A 19,627-nucleotide genomic window follows, 5' to 3' on the forward strand; every position below is an offset into this window, starting at 1 on the left:
TCTAATCTAAACCTACTTATTTTCAATTTTAAGCCATTCCCCCTTGTCCTCTCACTCCAGGCCCTTGAAAATAGTCTCTCTCCATCTTTCTTGTCAGCTCCCTTTAGGACCTGGAAGGTCACAGTTAGGTCATGCTGGAGCCTCTCTTCTCCAGGCTGAACAATCCCAATTCTCTCAGCTTTTCATAGCCAAGTGTCTCAGTTTAAAAGACAGATGTCTGCCAAGAAAGGTGGGAATCTTCATGGAATGGAAAAGATGATCCCCTTCCTCCAAATTATCACTTCAAAATACAGGGTTTCCAGGCAAAATTGTGGGGAAAGGAATAACATTTCTTTACTGGCAAATTAACTATAAATAGAAATCAGAACAAACAACAAAAACAATAACAAGTTTTCCTGCCTGGTAATTTTTCCCTTGGGTGTAGTTACAACCACAACCGGCAGGGGGCACTGTTTTGCTTCTAGCAGGGCAGAGAGGCTGCCCTCTGTGGCTTCAGGGGGCGCTCTGACACAAGCTTGGCAACATCTTCAGGCGGTGGTGGTGGGAGCTCGAGCAAAGAGGAGGACAGGAGATTGCTCCTTTTGCAAAGCTCACAGGCAGCAGTTGGTTCTGGTACCCCCACTGTCAGCTGGCACACTCTGGGGAGGTGGGCAGGGCTTGGTAGCAATGTCGGGCTACTGTGCCGAGAAGTGGCCCGGTGGGGGCAGCCCCAGCCCTGGCAGCACCCCACACGTTGGCTCTGGACCCCCAAATGGCTGAGAAACAGGGAAAAAACGAGCAGGCTTGCAGTGTAGAATCTGCAGCAAAACGAAGTCCTGGAGCCTAACACACAGGAGTAGCCACAGACACCACACTGCAGGCCAGGGTCCGGTGAGGCATGGTCCCAGTCCCAGGTGGCACCACATGCGCTGGCTCTGGGCTCCCGAACAACAGGGAAGCGGTGCTGGGAAAAAAAAAAAAGAGGGCAACAATATTTCAAGTCAGATGTACTCACTGTGTCTCCTTGTGGCCACCACCTCAGTCCTGAACCAGAAGAGAGCGAGAGAGCCCCAAGCCCCACCCCCCACCCCCCCTAGGTCCCAGGCCAAGCTTACACCTCTCACGATATCCCCTGAGCCACAGAAAACCTGGACAGCAAGGCTTTTAAAAAAGCCTGCACCGAAACGGGCTCTCCCCACCCCCAGCCCCACACACATCCAGTCCCTTGCCTTAAAGATACAGCAACCATTTTTTGGGCACAAAGCAGAGGATCAGGAAATATACTATCGTAATAACTCACTCCAAGACAGAAAGATGCTCCATCCCTCTGATCATCTTGGTGCCTCCTCTGAACTCGCTCTAACAGGTCTATGTCCTTTCTGTGCTGGGAACACCAGAGCTGGAGGCAGAACTGCAGGTCGGGTCTTACCAGAGCAGAGGGGAAGAATTCCCTCCTCCCCTGCTGCCCACACTGTGGAATCAGCCCAGCACACGGGATTTCTGGGTGCCAGTGCACACAGCCAGGGCATGTCCAGCCTCTCACCCACCAGTACCCCCAGGTCCTTCTCCCCAGGGCTGCTCTTGATCTGTTCATCCCTCAGCCTGGATTGATCCTGGGGATTGCCACAACCCAGGTGCAGCACCAGCACTTGGTCTTGTTAAACCTCATGAGATTCCCATGGGCCACTTCTTGAGCTTGTCCAGGTCCCTCTGGATGGCCCTGTCCTTCAGGTGTGTCACCTGCACCAATGAGCTTGGTGTCATCTGCAAACCTGCTGAGGGTGCCCTCGACCCCTTTGTGTGTGTCATTAATGGAGATATTAAGTAACACTGTGTAGCGGGTTGACCCTGGCTGGGTGCCAGGTGCCCATTCAGTCACTCTTTCCTACTGGGTCAGGGAAGAGAAAAAGATGGAGAACAACCAGCAGGGTGAGATAAGCCGGTTTTGTTATAGTAAAAGAAAGAAATAAGCAGAGATCTGCGTGCACATGGCCTAAAGAGAAAAAAGGTCAGTCTCTACTTCCCATCAGCAGCGATGTTCAGACACTTCCTGGAAAGCAGGGCTTCAACATGTGTAATGGTTCCTCCGGAAGCCAAACATTAAAAACTCATGAATTGTCCCCCCTGCTTCCTCCTCTCTTCCTTAGCTTATATATCTGAACTGATGTCATATGGTATGGAATATCCCTTTGGCCAATTTGGGTTAGCTGGCCTGGTTGTGTCCCCTCCCAGGATCTTGCCCACTCCCATCCCCTTTGATGGGGGAAGGAATATCAGAGGGACAGCGCTGCTCGGCAGTAGCCAAAACACTGGTCTGTTATCAACACCCTTCCAGCTACCAATGCAAAGCATAGCACTGTAAGGGCTATGAACTTTACCTTGGTCAGACCCAATACAATCTCTACCCCTTATTCCATACCATTTGCGTCATGCTCAGATCCCATATAATATATATGCTCTCATTACTAGGATGCTTAAACTATCTCTATACCAAACATACATTTTATTAACAACTATTGCCTATCCTTTCACATCCCTCCAGGTGGTCTCCATTCCATCAGGATGTGGGGTCAGGACGGGAAAAATAGTACACTTGATAGTTCATGGTTGGGCACTGCCACTATCCCTGTTCATCATCACATTCTTCTTGCTCCTTGCAAAATTCATTCTTTGTCAGTTCATGTCCCTCCTGCTGCTTTACCTTCTGTAACATGCAACTTACACTATAGGTTATTCTTACCCAAAGGTTAAATCTCCTCGAGGTACACACCGAGTCTCCCCATCCTCCTGCATCGCCCACCAAGTACACCCAGGTCCTTGGGCAAAGACAATCCCACAAATGGGTTTGCCTTTTCCCATGGGGGAAGAAATCCACACTGACTTCCCCAGCCACTTCCCTGTGTGTAGTGCAGGGACTTTGTCTCCTCCCACAGTGTCTAAGGGCTTAGTTTGGGCAGGACAAGGGCAGTTAGCAGATCCCCTAGTGTTGACTAACCAAGTGGCTTCTGCCAAGTTTGCATCCCAGTGCTTCCATATCCCATTACCTAACACCCCTAACATAGTTTTTAGCAGCCTGTTATAGCTTTCAATCTTCCCAGAGGCCTGTGGATGATAGGGAATGTGATATATCCACTTAATTCCATGTCTCTTTGCCTAGGGTTTATAAGATTATTTTGAAAATGAGTCCCATTGTCTGACCAAATTCTATCTGGGGTTCCATGTCACCACAAAATGTGCCTTTCAAGACCTGAAATCATGTTCTGGGTGGTGGCATGGTTTACTGGGTACATTTCCAGCCAGCCAGTTGTGGCCTCTACCATGGTGAGGATATAACTCTTGCCTTGGTGTGTCCATGGCAATGGCCCAATGTAATCAATTTGCCAGGCTTCACCATACTGGAAGCCCAGCCAATGCACTCCACTCCAAGGAGGCTTCACTTGTGTGGCTCGCTTGATGGCAGCATGTTTCACACTGATGGATAACCTGTGAAATAGCCTCCATGGTCAGGTCTACCCCTCGATCACGAGCCCATCCATGTTGCATCCCTTCCAAGATGCCCTGATGTTTCAGAGGCCCATAGGGCTATAAATAGCTCACCCTTTCTTTCCAAATCTAGGTCTACCTGAGCTATTCCGATTTTGGTGGCCTTATCTACCCGTTCATTGTTTTGATGCTCCTCAGTGGCACAACTTCTGTGCATCTACATGATGTACTTTCAGAGTTATGTTTTCTATTCATGCAGCAATGTCCTGCCATAATGCAGCAGCCCAGATGGGTTTACCCCTGCATTGCCAATTGCTTTTCTTCCACTGCTGCAGCCATCTCCATAGGGCATTAACCACCATCCAGGAGTCTGTATAAAGTATGGGCCACTTTTCTCTCTCAGCAATCTCTAGGGCTAGTTGAATGGCTTTCACCTCTGCAAATTGTCTTGATTTACCTTCCCCTTCAGCAGCCTAAATGACTTGTTGTGTACGACTCCACACAGCAGCTATCCACTTCTGATGGTTTTCTATCACTCGGCAGGATCCATCAGTAAATAAAGCATAGCTTCTTTTGTTTTCTGGTAACTCATTATATGGTGGTGCTTCTTAGGCACAAGTCACCTTCTCAGGCAATGCTCCAAAATCTCTGGCTTCTGGCCAATCCAAAATCTCTTCTAGGATTCCTGGGAAATTGGGTTTTCCCATTTGGGCTCGTTGTGTAATTAATGCTACCCACTTACTCCATGTAATGCTGGTTGCATGATGTGTTGAGGGAATGTTTCCTCTGAACATCCAGTGTAGCATGGGCAATTGTGGTGCTAGGAGGAGACACACTTCTGTCCAAACAACTTCTGAGGCGGCTTGAACCCCCTCGTAAGCTGCTAGTATCTCTTTTTCAGTTGGAGTATAGTGGGCTTCTGATCCTTGATAATTCCAGCTCCAAAACCCTAGTGGTTGACTTCAGGTTTCTCCTGCGGTTCTTTGCCAGAGGCTTCAGGTGAGGCCCTGCTCCCCAGCTGCAATGGAGAGTATATTTTGCACATCTGGTCCTGTCTGAACAGGCCCAAGAGCTACCGCACGAGCTATTTTCTGTCTGATCTGCTCAAAAGCCTGTTGTTGGTCAAGGCCCCACTCGAAGTGGTTCTTCTTCTGGGTCGCTTGATAGAGGGGGCCCACAAGCTGACTATAACCTGGAATGTGCATTCTCCAGAACCCCACAAAGCCCAGGAAAGCTTGTGTTTCCTTGTTATTAGCTGGTGGAGACATAGTTGCAATTTTGTCAACCACCTCTGTAGGCACATGGCAGCATCCATCCTGCCATTTTGTTCCCAAGAACTGCATCTCCTGTGCAAGTTCCTTTGCCTTACTTTGTTTTATGACAAGACCAGCTTTAAAAAGAATTTGGATCATTTTATTTCCTTTCTCAAAAACTTCTGCTATATCACCCCACACAATGATATCATCAATATATTGTAGGTCTCCTGGAGCTCCAGCCTGTTCCAGGGCAGTCTGGATCAGGCCATGGCAGATGATGGGACTGTGTTTCCACCCCTGGGGCAGTCGGTGTCAGGTGTATTGGACACCCCTCCAGGTAAAAGCAAATTTTGGTCTGCACTCTGCCACCAGACAGACTGAGAAAAATGCATTAGCAATGTCAGTTGTGGCATACCATTTGGCTGGTTTTGACTCCAGCTCATATTGGAGTTCCAACATGTCTGGTACAGCAGCACTTATAGATGGCGTGACTTTGTTCAGGCCCCAATAGTCTACTGTTAGCCTCCATTCCCCATTTGACTTCCACGCAGGCCATATGGGGCTGTTGAAGGGTTAGCAGGTTCTGCTGATTACTCCTTGGCTCTCCAGTCGACAAATTAGTTCATGGATAGGAGTTATAGAGTCTCAGTTTGTGCGATATTGCCACTGATGCACTGTCCTGGTAGCAATTGGTACTTGTGAGTCTTCCACCTGCAGCAATCCTACAGTGAAGGGATCTTCTGAGAGGCCAGGCAGGGTAGATAACTGTTTCATCTTCTCTGTATTCACTGTAGCTATACCAAAAGCCCATCAATAGCCTTTTGGATCCTTAAAGTACCCTCTCCTGAGGTAATCGATGCCAAGGATACAAGGGGCCTCTGGGCCAGTCACAATGGGGTGCTTTTGCTATCTGTCCCCTGTTAAGCTCACCTCAGCCTCTATTACAGGCAACTCTTGGCATCCCCCTGTCACTCCAGAGATCCAGACAGGTTCTGCACTCTTGTGCCTTGATGGCATCAGTGCACCAGTATCTACTAAAGCTTTATACTTCTGTAGATTGGATGTGCCAGGCCATCAAATCCACAAAGTCCAGTATACCCAGTCATCTCTTTCTGCCTCCTGGCCGAAGGCAGGGACCCTCTATTCCTGTTCCTGGTCAGAGTATTCACTATCTGACCTTTGCAATGCTAGATCAGAAGTGCCCTCATCAGGACTGTAGGAAATGGTTTTAGTTCTCTTATATCTGGGAGATGGCTGATTGTCTTCTGGTCTCTCTGTGGCAACTACACTGACAGTCTTCTTGGGCGGCCCCTTCTTAACACGTCTCTTCCCTCTCAGTTCATGGACACAGGCTTTCAGCTTAAAGGTGGGTTCACCATCCCACTTCCTCATATCCTCCCCCTGGTCACGCAGAAAGAACCAGAGTTCATTACATGGCCTGTTCTTGGGGCTTCCCTTCGTTCTGACCGGGGTTGGAGAGGCGCAATCTCTTGGGCTGCCCCTAAAAGTTGGGGTACTGGCTCATCGGGATGAGGGAGTAGCCAGGGTTTCTTCTACATTTCGGAGCCAGGAGGACACCACCTCTACAGTTGGTGTATCCATTTGTGGATAATACAGTGCTACCAATCTGCTGGAATATGATGCTGGGGCACCTTGAACCACCTTCCTCCACATGGCCAGTGTTCAAGGGACATCCTCTGGATCTTTAGAAACACTGTCATTCTTTAGATCACTATAGATGATTTCCAGCACTGCTAGTTCTCTCAAGTACTGGCTACCTTCATCTGCAGTGGTCCACTTCCCTGGGGATTTCACAAGTTCTTCCTTACATGGATATCTTGCCCTCACACTTGAGAAGAGCCATTTCCAAAAGCTGCAAATGGCTCCTTCCTTTCCAATTCATCTTTCAATTTCCTGCGGGCAAAAGGACAGGGGCGGTATCTTCTCCTTCCTGGTGCCCCACCTGAAGAAAGGCATTAAATAGTGCCAGCGCTGCAGCGGCCACCACTGCCCATGTGGTGTCAGCAGGGTCACATGGCCGATGGCAAAAACATGGTGGACGACTCCCTGATGCGGAACCTGGACGAAATCAACTTCTTGGCGCTGCAGGATCCTTCAGGAATCTTTGAATTAGTGAAACTTGTTGGTAATGGTACCCACAAGCAGCAATTTTTCTTCTAGTCAGAGAAGAGGAGGAAGTGAGGACATATAAGGAAGAAATATGGCAGCACCAAGGTTAGTGGAAAAGAAAGAGGGGGAGGAGGTGCTCCAAGCATCGGAGCCAAAATTCCTCTACAAGCCATAGTGAGGACTATGGTGAAACAAACTGTCTCCCTGTAATGCATGTCATCCATGGGAGATGCAGAATCCACTCGCAGCTCATGAGAAAAGTGCTCACGCTGGAGTGGGTGGATACCAGAGAAAACTGTTATCTAGTAAGAAACTTGAATAAAGAGAGAGGGCCCTTGCTTCCAGAGATAGAGCAAAAAGACCCTTGCTTCCAAACTAGAGCAACCTAGCCTTAAAAGACTGCACCCCATGGACAAGTGACCCACACCACAACAGTTTTGGGAAGACAGTTTGCCCACAGGAGGGGCCCCATGGCATAGCAGAGAAAAGACTCGTCTCCCTGAGTGAACAAAAAAAAAGATCTCAAATGACAAACTGACCAAGACCCCCATGCCCTGTCTCCCTGCGCTATTGGTGGAAAAGAGAGAAGGACTAGGGGGAAAAAGTGTTTTAAAGGCTTATTTTACATCTCATTATCTTCCTCTGACTGTTAATAATAAATTTACTTTATACCTTTAAATTTGAACCTGTGTTGCCCTTAGAGTATTTTTCTCCCAGTCCTTATCTCAACTCATGAACCCTTCGTTAATTTTTTCCCTCTCCTCTGCCCAACTGTAGCAAAAAAAGGTAAGTGAATGACTTTCGTTGATACCTGGTGTTTGGCCAGTGTCAAACCACAACCATCCAACCACTTTGTTACCCATCTAAGAGTCCACCCATTGAATCTCTCTCTCCAATTTACAGAGAAAGATGTTGTGGGGGCTCCATGTCAAAGGCTTTACAGAAGTCCACAGAAAGGACATCTCTAGCCTTTCCCTTGTCCACTGATGGAGTCACTCCATCAGAGGAGGCCACTGGGTTGGTCAGGCAGAACTTGCCCTTGGTGAAGCCATGCTGGTTGTCCTGAATCACCTCCCTGCCCTCCATGTGCCTTTGCAGAACTTTCCCAGAGGATCTGTTCCATGATTTTCCCAGGCACAGAGGTAAAGCTGACAGAGCAGTGGTTCCCAGGGTCCTTTCCAGATGGGCTCCATCTCTCTGTTAAGGGTAGAAGGTTTTTAGCTTGTGAACTGACAGAACTTGTGTAGAGGGCTTTAAACTAGGTTTGAAGGAGGAAGGGGATGCTGTTGGGCTGTCTGGAAGCAGGCCCAAGGGTGGTAAGCCTGAGACAGGAGTGAAATCAGCAGCCCAGCTGAGGTGCATGTATACTAATGCACATAGCATGGGTAACAAACAAGAAGAGCTGGAGGCCATGGTGCAAGAGCAGAGCTATGATGTAATTGCCATCACGGAAACATGGTGGGATGACTCACATAGTTGGAGCACTGCACTGGGTGGCTACAAGCTCTTCAGAAGAGACAGAAAAGGGAGAAGAGGTGGAGGGGTGGCCCTTTATATTAGGGAGGCTTTGGATGCCTAACTAATAATGATGAAGTTGAATGCCTATGGGTAAGAATTAGGTGGAAGGCCAATAAGGCTGACATCCTACTGGGAGTCTGTTATCATCCACCCAACCAGGAAGAAGAGGTGGACAATTCATTCTATAAGCAGCTAGAGAATGTTTCTGAATCATCAGCCCTTGTTCTCGTTGGCAATTTCAACCTGCCGGACATTTGCTGGGAACTCAATATAGCTGAAAAAAGGCAGTCCAGGAAATTTTTGGAGTTTGCGGAGGACAACTTTTTGTCGCAGCTGGTGGGTGAGCCCACCAGGGGAGGGACTATGTTAGATCTGCTATTTGCAAATAGAGATGGGTTGGTGGGAAATGTGATGGTTGAGGCCGCTAGGGGCATAGTGATCATGAAATTATAAAATTCTCAATATTTGGTGAAGTCAAGAGGAACATTAATAAGACTTTTACATTGGACTTTTGGAGGGCAGACTTTGGCCTGTTCAGGAGACTTATTCAGAGAGTTCCTTGGGAAGTAGTCCCTAAAAATAAACGAGTTCAGGAAGGGTGGGCGTGCTTCAAAATGGAGATCTTGAGGGTACAGGAACAGACTGTCCCTGTGTGCCAAAAGATGAGTCGACGAGGCAAATGTCCAGCCTGGATAGGCAAGGAGATTTTGGAGGAACTCAGGAATAAAAAACCCTATGTATTATCTTTGGAAGGAGGGTCAGGTCTCTCAGGTAGTATTTCAGAGGGTTGCTAGAGTATGTAAAAAAAAATTAGGGAGGCTAAAGCTCAGTTTGAACTTAAAATGGTGACTTTTGTAAAGGATAATAAAAAAATGTTTTTATAAATATATTAATGGTAAAAGGAAGAGAAAGACTTACTTTTGTTCTTTATTAGATACAGAAGGGAACTTTGTAATTGCAGATGAGGAGAAGGCAGAGGTGTTTAACGCCTTCTTTGTCTCGGTTTTTAGTGAGAAGACTTGCCTTTACAGGATAACTGTCCTCTTGGGTTGTTTGATGATATCAGGGAGCAGAATGGTCCCCCCATTATCCAAGAGGAGGCAGTCAGAGAACTGCTGAGCTGCTTGGACATTCATAAATCCTTGGGGCCAGATGGGATCCATCCCAGGGTGATGAGGGAGGTGGCAGATGAGCTTGCGAAGCCACTCTCCATCATTTACCAGCAGTTCTGGCTCACTGGTGAGGTTCCAGATGACTGGAAGCTGGCCAATGTGACGCCCATTCATAAAAAGGGTGGGAAGGAGGATCCTGGCAATTATAGGCCAGTTAGCCTGACCTCTATACCAGGTAAGGCTATGGAATGGTTTATATTGTGTCATCACACAGAACTTACAGGATGGCCAGGGTATCAGACCCAGCCAGCATGGGTTTAGGAGGGGTAGGTCGTGTTTGACCAACCTGATCTCCTTTTATGAACAAGTGACCCACCTGGTGGATGCAGGAAAGGCTGTTGATTTTGTGTACCTGGACTTCAGCAAGGCCTTTGATACTGTCTCCCACAGCATACTCCTGGAGAAGCTGGCAGCCCATGGCTTGGACGGGAGCACTCTTCGATGGGTTAGGAACTGGCTGGATGTCCGGGCTCAGAGAGTGGTGGTGAACGGTGCAGCATCCAGCTGGCAGCCAGGCACCAGTGGTGTCCTTCAGGAGTCTGTGCTGGGACCAGTTCTATTTAATATCTTTATTGATGACATGGATGAAGGGATTGAGTTTTTCATTAGTAAGTTTGCGAGTGACACTAAGCTGGGATCATGTCTCGATCTGTTGGAGGGTAGAAGGGCTCTGCAGAGAGACTTGGAACGGTTGAATGGATGGGCAGAGTCTAACAGGATGAAGTTTAATAAATCCAAGTGCCGAGTCCTGCTTTTTGGCCACAATAACCCCCTGCAACGCTATAGGCTGGGGACAGTGTGGCTGGACAGTGCTCAGGTGGAAAAGGACCTGGCAGCACTGGTCGACAGCTGGCTGAACAAGAGCCAGCAGTGTGTCCTGGCTGCCAAGAAGGCCAATGGCATCCTGGCCAGTATCAGGAATAGTGTGGCCAGCAGGACCAGGGAGGTCATCCTTCCCCTATATTTGGCACTGGTGAGGTCACGCCTTGAGTACTGTGTCCAGTTCTGGGCCCCTCAGTTTAGGAAGGATGTTAAGATGCTTGAGCACATCCAGAGGAGGGCAACGAGGTTGGTGAGGGGCTTGGAACACAAGCCCTATGAGGAACGGCTGAGGGAGCTGGGGTTGTTTAGCCTGGATAAAAGGCGACTCAGAGTCAACCTTATCACTCTCTACAACTTCCTGAAAGGTGGTTGTAGTCAGGTGGGGGTTGGTCTCTTTCACCAGGCAGCAACTGACAGAACCAGAGGACACAGTCTCAAGCTGCGTCAAGGGAAATATAGGTTGGATATTAGGAAAAATTTTTTTACAGAAAGGGTGATAAAGTTCTGGAATGGTCTGCTCAGGGAGGTGGTGGAGTCACTATCCCTGAATGTGTTTAAAAATAGACTGGATGTGGCACTTGGTGCCATTGTTTAGTTGAGGTGTTAGGGCATGGGTTGGACTCAATGATCTTGAAGGTCTTTTCCAACCTAGTCATTCTGTGAATTCTGTGAATTCTACCCTTTTTAAAGATGGGGACGATGTTTCTCTTTTTCCAGTCTCCTGGGACTTCACCTGACTGCCATGGCTTTTCAAATATCGTGGAGAGTTGCTTGGCAACTGCATCAGCCAATTCTTTCAGGACTCTGGGATGCATTTTATCAGGTCCCATGGACTTATGTGCATTCAGGTTCCTCAGGTGGTCATGAGCCTGATCTTAGAGTGGGAAGGACTTTGCTCCCCCAGTCCCCATCCTGCTGTCCATCCATTCGACAGGTGTGTGAAGAGAGGTTGGCATTGAAGATTGAGTCAAAATAGTTGAGTACCTCAACCTTCTCTTTGTCTATTGTTACCAGTTTTCCAGCACTGTTTATCAGGGGGTAATACTTTATTTGACCTTCCTTTTCTGGCTGACAGACCTGTAGAAGCCCTTCCTGTTATTCTTTGTGTCCCTTGCCAGGTTCGGTTCAAGTTTCACCTTGGCCTTCCTCATCCCATCTCTACCACAACCAAACTCCATCTCTATACTCTTCTCAGGATAGCTGTCCTTGTTCCCACTACCTGTGCATTTCCTTCTTTCCCTTTAGTTTGACCAGCAGTTCCCCACTCAGCCATGCCAGTCTCTTGCCTTCCTTGTCTGTGGAGGAATGACTACGTGACAGGGGCCACGTTCTAGACCAAGAATTGGGAAGATGCAGCTAATCTGGGTCTTTGCACCTGCAAAGCACTTTGTCCTTGAGTATAGCTGTGATACAATAACAAGTAGTTAGAGAGACATGAGAAAAGAAAGATGTAATCCCTAAGGTATGAGGAAGAGCTAATATTGTAGTATAGCAAATAGATTGCTTAGCTTGCAGAATATGTATGAGCTTATTACTTGTTGTGCATAAAAGTCTGATGCTCTATTCAATAAATGAAGCTTGCTAAACACTCATATTGAGCGTCCAAGTTTCCCTCACCACGACACTTGTCCAGTTTTTTACTCCTGGAGATCACCTCCTGGGTCATTCTTTAGGCTCACCAATGTATTTGGTTGCTCATGCAATGTCTGTGATTTTTGATCTGCGAGACAGATGGTAGTTCAGCATACTCTGCATTACCTGTACGAAAGTTTCCAAAAGTGTAGCCTTTTTTAAGCATTAAGGGGAATGTTCCCTCCATTTAATGTTTTTCCGTGGCCTTTGAGTGTATAAGTGAGAATTATAGGCTAGTTATGGATTTCTTTTGAAAAGTTAGATCGTGCTGAATATCTTTATTTCTCAAAATACAGGTTTATTTGCTTTCCATCTCAGTTGTCAATAATTACTATATCCCTGAAAATGTAGGCTTTTAAACTGAATTAAGCTAGAATAGATTCTTATGTTACTCAATGAAATGTCTCAGCATCTTTTGGAGTTCATTAAATAGTTTGTTTCAATAGTGATGTTGGTATCAGTACCTCCACAGATTAATTATCAGACTTAGAAGAAACACACTGATACCAATTTTTTGTACTTTAATTTCCTTGAATTTCATTGTATTTCTGCATGATGAAATTAGTAAACAGAAACAGCAGCTGCTCTTTGTTACTATTTGATGATGCTAATAACAGTATACTACTTTGAATTAAAATTTCTGGGTTTGGTTTGTTTTAATACCAATGCATTGTTACTTCATGGTCATTCTGTGCCAACTTCTTTTTCTGGAGCTTAGTTTCAGCTCTCAAGCATAAGCTGTCATTGTTCTTGAAAATAAAACTTTGTATTATTTAAATACCTCTTTCTTTAATGTGTCACTTTGTATATACCAATGTTGAGTCTTTAACTGTTATTATCAGGTGAAAAGAGAGAAATAGCTCCTTTTTCTTTAAGATATTTCATCAGAATAATAGCCTAACTTTCATAAAAACCTGCATATACCTTAAATGACACTGGGAATTGTGTTACTTTATCATGTCTGTGGGTTTTATTTTGTTTTGTCCAGTTTGTTTTGTTTTTATAAATGAGAGTTATGACTCCACATTTGGTTTTTGCAATTTTATTTACATAAAATTTACATAGAATGTCTTTTTCTTCTGTAGAATAGTCCAGTTGGCCACATCTTTACAGCATATTTATCAACCTACACAAAAGGAAGAGCTGACCAAAAACTGGCTGGTTTTATACACTTACAAATCCCCATGTTTGTCTTAACAGGTGAAAAACCATTTGAATGTCCAAACTGCCATGAGCATTTTGCTAGGAATAGTACACTCAAATGTCACCTGACAGCCTGTCAGTCTGGAGCTGGAGCTAAAAAGGGAAGAAAGAAGCTGTACGAATGTCAGGTGGGTAATAGAAGTAGCAGAGTTTGAGGCTAGACACCTTCCTGTGCTGAGGGAGGGAGTGTGAGAGTACTGAGCAGGAAAGGCATAGAGAGTGGACTTTTGTATCCAATAACTATTTTTAGCAAAATAAATTATAAAGGCTGCATTCAACCATGACATGAAGGTAAATTCTTATATCTAAGTAGTTCCATTTAAAATATGAAATTACTGATATGGAGCTTCATAATAGTTAATCAGTTAGATTCTTGTGAGTAGGTAAGTGTTCATCTGCATCTTACTAATATTTTTGCTTCTTGATGCACAGACCTAGGCCTTTCCTGCTCGTGAGCATGCTTCACTAAAGTCCAAAATACAAAGTACTATTTTATTTCCTGTGATGGTAGCTCTGTAGTCAGAGACAGAGAAAGCTATAGCTAAGTTTTCCTAGAATCGGCCTGGGAAGCTTTAGGCAGCTGGAGATAAACATTGATAGCAAAATATTAACCTGCAGGTGGTGTTTTTCTAATAATCTGTTTTGCTGTTTTTCTCATAAGATTGTTTACAAATGGGGGGGGGGGGGGGGGGGGGGGGTGTCTTGTTAATTAGCCAAACAGGTGAAATGTATTGATTAAATGACAAATCAGGTCCACCCATAGCGAACTAAGCTATTAAAGAAGAGAGGATGGAATAAACAGGGCCTTTGCTACTTTGCCTTCTGACTGAACTGTGTGTCATCTCTGACTCAATGGTGACAATTTCCTAATTTTTTTTTTCTGTTTAATACCAATATACTGACTGGCTAGGAAGTCATTTCAACTTATGATGACAATCTGTAATGTCTTTTAAGCAAATATAAATGCTGTAGATGGATAGCTAGGGTACTTGGTTACTACACAACTGACATGTGAAAAGCTGTTCAGAAGACTATTACTTAGGTTTTAAAAGTTGATTCTGAAAAGCTAGAAAATATGAGAGCTGAGGTTGGTTGTAGCATTTTTATTTGCCATTTTGCTGCCCCACTGCTGTGACAGTCTCAAATAAGGCTCTCACCTTATTCAGCTCACAGAATTGCTGTGGTTTGAGGTTAAATTGGGTCATATAGTAAAGAAAACTGTTGGATATTGGCTTTATTTTGAAAAAAAAGAGTGATCTTATTCAAAGAAAGCAGCAAATACTGCAGGAGGTGAATAAATTCATCATTTAATCCAAGTTTTACCCATGCTGTGGCATTGCTTAGTTGTTATACTAGACTAAAGTTAATTCTTGGGAGCATGCCTTTGTCTTAAAAGATAAGTTTGTTTTGAACATGAGAACTACTATATAACACAAAATTGTACCTAGTAGCTTCACTGAAGATTCTGTTTTGTCTTTGTGAGCCTTTGGTTTAATTACTTCACCTTGTAGCTTTCTGTTACGGATAACTGTGAATATGGGTTAGTGTTATTTCAGCCCTCAGCAACTACAAGAATTCTTGCACAAATTCTTGATTTATTTTTCTGTTTAAAACTGAATTTGAATGGTGCTCAACAAATAAAATCTTGGCTCACTGAACAAGAAAGAAAAAACAAAATTGCACTTGCTTGATGAGCACTTTGGATGCTCTTCAGTGAATGCCGTGAGAACTGAATTAGGCTCCACATGGCAAGAACAGTAATTATGTGCTTGGGCATTACTGATAGTCATTACCTTTATGTATGACTAATTAATTTTGAGTACTTATCTATAAGGTTAGTGTCATGGTTTGACACTGGCACAATGCCAGTGCCCCCATGAGGATACCCTCTCCCTGGTTTCTGCTGTGAGATGTGACCAGGAATAAGCAAAGCAGGCTCCCACTTAGAAATAAAGAAAACAGAACTTTATTAACTACACTACAACTATATATAAAAAGGAACACACACAGGAAAAATGAAAACCTTACAAATACACTTCCTCCTCCCCCCACCAAATTCCAATACAATACATCTATTTCCCAAATCACCAACTCTTGGTCCAGCACCACCCTTCAGACAATCAATCCTCAGTTCATCAAGAGGAGAGGAGTCCTTCTTGTACCATGGGCTTCCCCTGGAAACACAGTTGAAGCCTCGTGTGTTTCTGTGTCACTCGTGGCACCGCCCGGAGTACATCTGCCGTCGTGACCTCTTCCTTTCATGTCCAGTGCTCTCACCACTGAACATGGACCAGAGCTGCTTCTAGGGTTGTCTTTTTAAGGATGCTTTGTCCTGTTCCAAAAAGGGCACAGTCTCACCTTTGGGACACCTGTCCCCCCCATATTTTTTCACCCCCTGGGGCCGAGGGGTACCAACACTGAACCCTCTTGGTTCTGAGGCATTGCCTCCCCCTAGATGCAGTCTCTGTATCACAAGGAACATGGTTCTGTCCATGGCTGTACAAAAAGAGTCCAGCAAAAGCCACTCCATCATCTCTTCCCACTAAGATACTTCTCTATTCTTCCACTATTTCTCACTCGCCCAGACCTCTCTCACACTTGCCCATTTCCTTCCTCATCTTCCACTCTATCTCTCTTCTAGGAAAGGTCAATGTTCTGTAAAGTTTTCATTGTCCGAAAAGGGGTTAAAAGCTCCTACAAGCGGCCGGCTGCACACCCCCCCCGCCCCCCCCTTCTTTTCAAGGTAACAGTCCCAGGCACCGGCTCTCTCTCTCTCTCTCTGTCTCCCGGGGGGGGGGGGGGGGGGGGGCTGCCCGATGGCTCCTGGTGTCTCTCTCTCTCTTCCACCCTTCCATCCCCGGGGTCAGGCCTACCTCTCTTGGCCACATGGCTTTTCCCCTCTCCCTGCCCAGCCAGCAGCTGGGCGGGGGGAGAGACCCGAACTCTTTCCCGCCGGAAACCCAAGAGAGCCTCCCAGGGGAGAGCTCTGCTTTTAACCCCATGTTCTCAGAGGCGGATCCAATGTCCCAATGGCCACATTAGATGCCAATATTAAAATCTGAACATCCATTGGCCTAACCACAGCATCCCAGAAAACACATTTCCTGTCAAACCACCACAGTTAGTATTTTGAGAAGTCTGTGTGTGCAACTTCTTTCTAAAGCATGAGCCATGGGGACACACATATACAAAAAGCATGTTGCTAGCATCACAAATGTGATTTTAAGATTTCAACAGCAAAATGGGGATATTCAGCTGCATTACATAGACCCATTCCTTGAGTTAATCCCTGTCAGATACTCCATCATCCTTTTGTGCTGTTGCTGTACATTGAGGAGATGGAACATTCTGTTTCCAAATTATTTGCCAACAGTGAAGGGGTTCCAACGGTGAAATGCATGTTCTTTGCTTCTTTCTGAAGCCAAGAGCACTTGTATGGACAGAAATCCCTGACCCTGTTTCTTTACTCCAAGCCTGATTCTACCCCACTCTTCTCTCTTCTACCCTGGTACCTCATTCATTTCTGCAGTCTTTGTGTATTGTTTTCAAGCTACTTACCTCACTGCCAGCTGAAGGGAAGTGTGCTCATGTGCTTTATGAAAATAGTGTGTCTGCAGTCAAAGCAGTACTTTTAGCTGGAAGAAACTTAAAAAGATGGAGTTTTAAGAGATTTTTATCTGCTAAAATCGCTCAAATATTGTTTTTTGAAATGGCAAAATGTGAGAGTTTAGTCTATACAGCTAAATCTTACAATGCCATGAACAAATGAAAACTGATAAATAAAAGTAGGCTATTAGTACTGCATCTAGAACTTCAGTAAAAGGACAGTTTGAATTGCACTTTGATCATATGATATTACATAAATAGATTTCCACTCAAAATTCTAGCATCAGACATTTATTGGGGTGTAAATCTGTATGTGGATTTCACATAAAGTTAAAATAGGAAAGCTTTACATGCTGTACTGGCTGATTAATTTTGTAGGTATTCTCTGTATGCACAACTCAAAATGGCACACTGTATCTTAAAAATAAATAAATACCAGGTCTTCTGTTCATTTGAAGCTGATTTCTCTGCTTTTACCTCTAACATACATGGTGGGGTTTTTTAATCCAAGTAGCAAGAAGCTATGCTATGTGAAGCCATGATCTGAAATAGGTACTATACTTTGTTATATTTCTGTTGGCACTGTTTAACACACTGTATTTTTTGTTTCAGGTTTGTAACAGTGTGTTTAACAGCTGGGATCAATTTAAAAATCATTTGGTAATACATACAGGTGTCAAACCCAACCACTGTACCTTATGTGATTTGTGGTTTATGCAAGGCAGTGAGCTAAGAAGGCATCTCAAAGACATGCACAATATTTCAGAACAAATAGTGACAGAAGAGATTCTTCCAGTGGAAGCTATGGAAGCTGAACCAGTAACATCAATGACTATAATAGAACAAGTGGAGCAAGTCCATGTCCTACCAGTAATTCAGGTACAAGTGGATCCTGCACAGGTAACTGTGGAACAGATGCACCAGGATCTCATACAGGAAAATCAAGTGAAAAGCACACAGATGGAGGAACTTCAAGAACAGGTGCAAATTAGTTATTTAGAAGTTGAACACATTCAGACTGAACAAGGTGCTGAAGTGCATGTGGAGCAATTACATGTTGGGCGTGTAAGTCGAATACAGATGGAAGAAGTACAGGCAGAACTTATAGATGGAACAGACCTTGAACAAGTAGAATATGAAAGTGTTGATCAAGGAGAAGCAGAAGAAAATGAAACCAGTCAAGTAGATGATGCAGATATGGAAGATCATGAACAAGCTGAAGACTTAAAAACTCAACAATTAGTGGACACACAGAATGAAAAGGTGGATAACTAGGACAAATGACCACACTGTGCAGCTTTAGGAATTAAGTACCCAATTATTTTTGTTAGCTTTTACATTGGTTTTTGAACCAATGGTCTGTGGTCACCTTTCCAATATGCTGTCCTTAGGAAGCTGGACAAGTGGACCAAAGTTAGTTTTCTTCATGTAGAACTAAACCTCTCCTATGTGAAAAATAACTTTACCATTCATGTAGTGCCATGGAACAGAAACCACCACAGCTTTGTTAGGATTTTAATAATGAACAGCTTGTATCATTTACATCATCCCTAGGTATATGTAAGAGTAACTTTGCCTCTTTTCTTCTTGCTATAGAAGCAAACTCTTGTTATAGATTTGCAGGGTGTTTTTGGCAGAAGAATCAGTAAAATCTGGTGGGTTCTAATGTAAGTGGATAATCAGGTACCTGTGAATTTTCTGGGCAGACTGTTTGTTTGCTGTTTCCTAACAGCAGTCCCTAACTTTCAGGCTGGGGAAAAAACATTGTTGCTGGAGGTCTCAGAGCACAAAAATACTGTGCCTTTTCAACAGGAGTGAAATTTCCACAAAGCTCCTAGAGAGAGTGTTCAACCTAGTTCAATAAAAGGCAATGTGGATAATGTTATATAGCGCTTTATATTTTTACTTAAAATTGTCAGCTGCTGATTTAGGGTTTTTTTTCATTAAATTTAGGAGGAGATGAGAGAGGAAACATTCCATGTGGAGGCAGCAGGACACTTTAAAAAGGACACTTTAAATTAGGAAAAGCTCAGTAGAATCTGTGGTAAACATGAGCTGGAAGAAAGCTACCAGCAGACACTTCTTTTATAAATTGTCATTTTTGAAAAGGAAGATTTTTAAACATATAGAGAAGGCTTATCTATATGGTATCAGGTTCCTAACTTATTTTAATGAAATTCTGACACGTGACACAAAGACATTGTACTAAAAGTAAAAGCCATAGGTATGAATGCTAAAATGTGAATTGAAAAGTAGGAGTGCAAATATTTAATCAGTATTAGACAACAAAACAATAGCATCTATGAAATATTGCATTATTTTCTTAATCCAATAAATTAGGAACAACTGAGTGACTGTCAATTACAGTGCCAGATCCCAGTGACAAGAATCAATATAATTTTAATAACTTTACAGTAATGACCTATTAATCTTAAGTTTGTTTAGAAAATATTGTCTGGCTCTATGTTTAAGGATGATAAGGACTTCCAATGCTCAATTATTGCCTTGAGATTAGAAGTGCCTCCCTATTTCTGAAAAACTTTGTTTTCAAAGCCCTAAGTAAAGGGAGGAATTTTTGCAAGGATGTTCCCTAATGCTCTTGGTATTCCTGTAGATCTTGCTTAAAATCAGGCTTTTCTATTCAGTCTTCTCCAAATGCAAAATTATTTCTTGAGATTTTTGCTTTTATTTAGTATCGTTCAAAATGATTCTTGTGTTTCATCATAGCTAGCCTTGGAGAAACTGTTGCAAAACAAACATGAATCTCAATTAAAATTTCAAACCATTTAATTAATGTAATTTGCATTCTTTTTTTGTGATGTTTTG

At 44.1% G+C, this 19,627-nt stretch overlaps 1 protein-coding gene across 2 annotated transcripts in view; it reads left to right on the forward strand.

Annotated features, from left to right (window-relative positions):
• The window catches only part of LOC129133607 (zinc finger protein 131-like), a 31,325-nt gene extending 13,249 nt beyond the window's left edge, over positions 1-18,076 (forward strand). For both annotated transcript variants that reach the window (XM_054653246.1, XM_054653245.1), the window contains 2 exons: positions 13,193-13,323; positions 17,414-18,076. In XM_054653246.1, the coding sequence (XP_054509221.1) occupies positions 13,193-13,323; positions 17,414-18,076 (794 nt within the window). The remainder of the gene's footprint in view (positions 1-13,192; positions 13,324-17,413) is intronic.
• Positions 18,077-19,627: the final 1,551 nt, after the last annotated feature.

Source organism: Agelaius phoeniceus, chromosome W (genome assembly GCF_051311805.1).
Source record: "Agelaius phoeniceus isolate bAgePho1 chromosome W, bAgePho1.hap1, whole genome shotgun sequence".
NCBI classification, from domain to species: Eukaryota; Metazoa; Chordata; class Aves; order Passeriformes; family Icteridae; genus Agelaius; species Agelaius phoeniceus.